This window comes from Primulina tabacum, unplaced genomic scaffold (assembly GCF_025594145.1).
Source record: "Primulina tabacum isolate GXHZ01 unplaced genomic scaffold, ASM2559414v2 Contig960, whole genome shotgun sequence".
NCBI classification, from domain to species: Eukaryota; Viridiplantae; Streptophyta; class Magnoliopsida; order Lamiales; family Gesneriaceae; genus Primulina; species Primulina tabacum.
In genome coordinates, this window is record NW_027460013.1 from 27,369 (window position 1) to 32,680 (window position 5,312).

Consider the following 5,312-nt stretch of genomic DNA (forward strand, 5'->3'; position numbering starts at 1 on the left):
CTTCGTAAACCCTGTAACTTCTCGGAGCACCACGCTGAAATCGCGAAAATCCTTCGTTTAGGCCTCCGAAACGTCGTTTTTTGCCGTTTTAGGAAATATTCGTAAACCCTGTAACTTCTCGTAGGAAATTCCGAATTCGATTCCGTCAATTGTCCCGGAATCCTCTCGACATTTGCTTCGAATCCATATGTCAAATTCAAAACTTTCCATTTTTGGAAAAAAAAAAATACTTATTTAAATTTCGAAAATTTCATATATATTGCATATTCTCACTTGTTTTATACTGTCTATTTCGGATTCTGAGCATTTCCATTTTTGATTTCAGGAAATGGCTCCATCTACTCTCATGCGACCCCGTATTCGTGTCCAAGCTGCCTTTCGTTTGAAGGAGCTTGCCCTTCACTACTAGTCACGCCAGATTCGAGGACTTAGAGTCCGATTAAGTGAGAGGAGGAGTGAGGTCAAAACCTTAACCGCTGAGAAAGAAGAGATTCAGGTCCGCCTTAATCAGTCTATCTATCAGGGTGAACTAGTTAGGGGAGATAACATGGACCTACGGGACGTCATAGAGCAATGCAAATATCAAAATGGAAAGCTACGAGAGGATGCGGAGCGCTGTCGCAAGGAACTTGAAGAGGAGAAACAGCAGAATGCCAAGGGTAAGAGGAGACTCGAAAATTTAAGTGAGGCGATAAGCTGCATTGCCAAAGGGAACCACCAGCTGACTCAACAGGTTGAAGCGCTGAAGAACAAGATCAAGGAGAATAAGAAGGGGTACGAACTACGCCATCAGAGTACCATAGATCTGTTGGACGAGGCAGAGGCAGATGTTCAGGGGTGGAAGACACAGGTGGCCCAGCTTAATGCAGAGAATGCCCAGCTCACCCACATGGTGGAGCTACTGCAAGAGGAGGAGCCGGAAGAAGAGGAGCCGATAGAGATTGACGAGCCTATAGCTGCCATAGGAGATGGAGAGATAGATGATTAGAGTTCTTAGTTACCTTTCCCTATTACTAGGAGTTTATCTTTCCATTGTTGCTATTTTCAGTCAGTATGATTTATTTCCATTCAGCACGCTTTGTTCATTTAGTTGTTTCTTTACATTCAAAAAAATTAATAAAATTATGATTATTTATTAATCTCAGTTGTTCATGTATATTCAAGTTATGCTTACTTATTAACTTCAGTTGTTCCAGCATAACTTATCTATTCAATCTTGTTATATATACAACGAATTCTTAGAAGCGTTTAACTTGTAGGAAATGGCCGGTAGACCACCAAGACAAAACCGCAACCCCCGTTATGCTAACAACAACGGCAACAACAACAACAATGCCAACGAAGAAGGCAACGCACCTCCACCTCAGTTCAACCTTAATCAAGCAGATTTGATGGCTATAGCCAAGATCGTGGCGACAACACTCCAAGGGTTAGTGAACCAGAATGCCAATCAACCACCACCTCCACCACAGCATGGGGTCAAGTTTCATTATGAATCACTGCGCAAGAATAGGTGCCCAACTTTCAGTGGCGCTGCCGACCCCGAAGTTAGCCAGAATTGGCTAAAAAGCGTGGAAACTCAGTTGAGACTGTTGGAAGTCCCGGATGCACTAAATTGGACGTGATAGTGCCCTTCTTGGAAGACAAGGCAGCTAAATGGTGGGAAGCAGTCTCGCCAGCTATGACCGCTGCTGGACCAATCACGTGGCGAATCTTTCGAGAAACATTTCTGAAACAGTACTACCCGGCAGAAGTCAGACTGCAGAAGCTAAGTGAATTTGAAAATTTCAGTCAGGCTCCAGACATGTCAGTAGTAGAATATACCTCTCAGTTCAACGCCCTTGGATTATATGCTCCAGCGATTATGGCAGACGAAGTTCTGAATTTGCATCGTTTCAAGAAGGGGTTGAATAGCAGGATCCAATCTGCTCTAGCAGTCTACCAACCTACCAACTTTTCAGACCTAATGGGTGCGACTATCCGAGCCGAAGCTGATATTCGTCGAAGAGAAGGGGAAACCAGGAACAAGCGACCCCTTAACAGTCAGCCCTCTCAAGGGAAACCAATGTTCAAGAGGCCCAATCAGTCAGGTGGACCTCCCTCAGGGAAATTCCCCGCCAATAACCATCAAGGACTTGAGCCATGCTCAACATGTGGCTTCAAGCACTCCGGGGAATGCCGAAGGGCCAGCGGTGTATGCTTTGGATGTGGAAAGTCGGGGCACAGAATTGCAGAGTGTCCTACCGCTGCCAACCAACCAGCAGGGCCAAACAGAGGAACTGGGCCAAATACGGGAGCAGGCCCTAGTAAACCAAAGGAGGACAAACCCAATGCTAGGATCTTTGCCATGACTCAGGAAGAGGCTGACAATGCAACTGAAGTCGTGTCAGGTACCATTCTAATTCAATCAGTACCTGCCTACGCATTATTTGACTGTGGTGCTACACATTCCTTTATGTCTAAGAGGTTTGCTAAGAAGTTAGGACGTAAGCCTGATAAACTAACTGAACCTTTCCGAATAGCCACACCTACTAATAGAGCCGTTGAAACGAACGAGATTTACAGAGATTGTAAAATCAGTATTAGTGATCAGACTTTTAGCTACAGTTGATCATGGTCGATTTGACGTAATCTTAGGAATGGATTGATTAGCAAGAAACAGTGCAATAGTAGATTGTAAGGGGAAGAGAGTCAAACTCCGAACCCCAGATCGGGGAGAAGTCGTGTTCCACGGCAAATCCAAGGACCGGAAGTTGCTGCTCTCCGCGTCTCAAGCTTGGAAGGCCATGAAATCCGGAGAAGACATGTACCTAGCAATGGTCAGTGAAATAAAAGAGAAATCCAAGCTGAAATTGGAGGACATCCCTATAGTAAGAGAGTTCCCAGATGTTTTTCCAGAAGAACTCTTGGGGACGGTCCCGGACCGCGAAGTGGAGTTCGAGATCAATCTGGTTCCCGGTGCGACCCCAATCTCTAAAGCGCCTTACAGAATGGCACCAGCCGAACTCAAGGAGTTAAAAGAACAACTCCAAGAATTGCTAGATAAAAGGCAGATTCGACCGAGTGTGTCCCCGCGGGGAGCTCCAGTACTCTTCGTAAAGAAAAATGACGGTAGTATGAGATTATGCATCGACTACAGAGAATTGAACAAGATCACAATCAAGAACAGGTACCCTCTACCTCGGATAGACGATATGTTCGATCAGCTTAAAGGAGCCGCCATCTTTTCTAAACTGGATCTGAGGACAGGTTATCACCAGTTGAAGGTCAGGGCTGAAGATATCCCCAAGACAGCCTTTCGAACAGGTATGGGCATTACGAATTCACAGTGATGCCTTTTGGTCTGACCAATGCACCGGCAGCATTCATGGACCTGATGAACAGAGTATTCAAGCCATTCCTGGATCAGTTCATAGTGGTATTCATCGACGATATCCTCGTCTATTCTCCTGACGAGACATGCCATGAAGAGCACCTTCACCTTGCTATGCAGACCTTAAGAGAGAATAAGCTCTATGCTAAGTTCAGCAAGTGTGAATTCTGGCTAAGGAGTGTGTCATTTCTGGGACACGTGATTTCGAGAGAAGGAGTGTCAGTGGACCAAGGAAGGTAGAGGCGATTACTGAGTGGCCGAGACCGAAAAATGCCACCGATATCAGAAGCTTTCTTGGATTGGCAGGTTACTACCGGAAGTTCGTCAAAGGGTTCTCCTCGATAGCCGTGCCACTGACGAGACTCACACAGAAGAATTCTAAATTCAGCTGGAATGACGATTGTGAGAAGAGTTTCCAGTCACTGAAAGAGAAACTCGCATCCACGCCAGTATTGATCCTGCCCGCAGAAAATAAAGATTTCACTATTTACAGTGACGCCTCTAAGGACGGTCTAGGATGCGTACTGATGCAAGAGGGAAGAGTGATCGCCTACGCATCAAGGCAGTTGAAACCGCACGAACAGAACTACCCTACGCATGATCTGGAATTAGCAGCGGTTGTCTTCGCCTTAAAGATTTGGAGGCACTACCTCTATGGTGCTAAATGTGAAATCTTCACAGATCATCAGAGCCTCAAGTACTTGTTCACCCAAAAGGAACTTAATATGAGGCAAAGGCGATGGATCGAACTTCTGAAAGATTATGACTTGACCATAAGTTACCATCCGGGTAAAGCAAACAAGGTGGCTGATGCGCTAAGTCGGAAGGGCCGTGGCAAGGTAACTCTAGCATCCCTCTCGGCCCAGCCATGTCTGCAGGAGACCGTCAAGTTAAACCAGGATCGAGACCCGGTACTGACTAAACTTAAGGAGCAGGTCAGAGAAGGGAAGACTCAGGATCATCAGATTGATGACAAGGGAATTTTGTGGATGAAAGGAAGGCTGTGTGTGCCCGACAGCGACAACCTTCGCCAAGAGATAATGGCAGAGGCGCACAAGTCAAAATTCGCAGTCCATCCAGGCAGTACGAAAATGTACAGGGACCTCAAGAATAGTTTCTGGTGGAATGCCATAAAGAGGGAGTAGCGGAATTTGTCTCCAGATGTCAGGTATGCCAGCAGGTCCAAAGCCGAACACCAGCGGCCTGGAGGATTACTGCAACCTTTGGAAATTCCCGAATGGAAGTGGGAGCATATTTCCATGGATTTGTGGTAGGATTGCCAAAGTTTAGGCAAAGCCACGACGGTATATGGGTGATCGTGGATAGACTCACAAAGACTGCGCACTCCTACCCGTCCGCATGAATTACAATCTCGATAAGTTGGCTTCTCTGTACATGGACCACCATGTGAGGCTGCATGGAGTGCCAGTGAGCATTCTATCCGATAGAGATCCGAGGTTCGTCTCGCGCTTTGGAAGAGCTTTTTCAAGAGGCCATGGGAATGAAAGTGAGCCTAAGTACGGTCTATCATCCTCAAACCGATGGGCAAACGGAGAGAGGACCATACAAACTTTAGAGGATATGCTGGCGAGCATGCGCTCTTGAATTCAGTAGCAATTGGAGCACCCATTTGCCCTTAATTGAGTTTGCTTATAACAACAGCTATCACAGCAGCATTGGGATGGCCCCATATGAAGCTCTTTACGGAAGGAAATGTCGGTCACCACTTTATTGGATGAAGTGGGAGGAGAAAGCCATAGTGGGACCCGAGCTAGTACAGATGACAGTGGACCAGGTTTAAAATTGTCCGAGGAAAAGCTCAAAGCAGCTCAAGACCGACAAAAGAGCTGGGCAGATCTGAAAAGAAGGCCCGGTTGTAGAGTTCAACGTGGTGCGAGAAGGAAGGCGTATGTGAAAGTCTCACCTATGAGAGGCGTTG

General features: G+C 46.3%; 1 protein-coding gene across 1 annotated transcript; it reads left to right on the top strand.

Annotated features, from left to right (window-relative positions):
- Positions 1-1,681: 1,681 nt before the first annotated feature.
- LOC142535347 (uncharacterized) lies at positions 1,682-4,518 on the top strand. The gene is made up of 4 exons (XM_075641762.1): positions 1,682-2,570; positions 2,653-2,951; positions 3,550-3,883; positions 4,169-4,518. Exons 1-4 carry the CDS (start codon positions 1,682-1,684, stop codon positions 4,516-4,518), a joined length of 1,872 nt encoding a protein of 623 aa, XP_075497877.1.
- Positions 4,519-5,312: the final 794 nt, after the last annotated feature.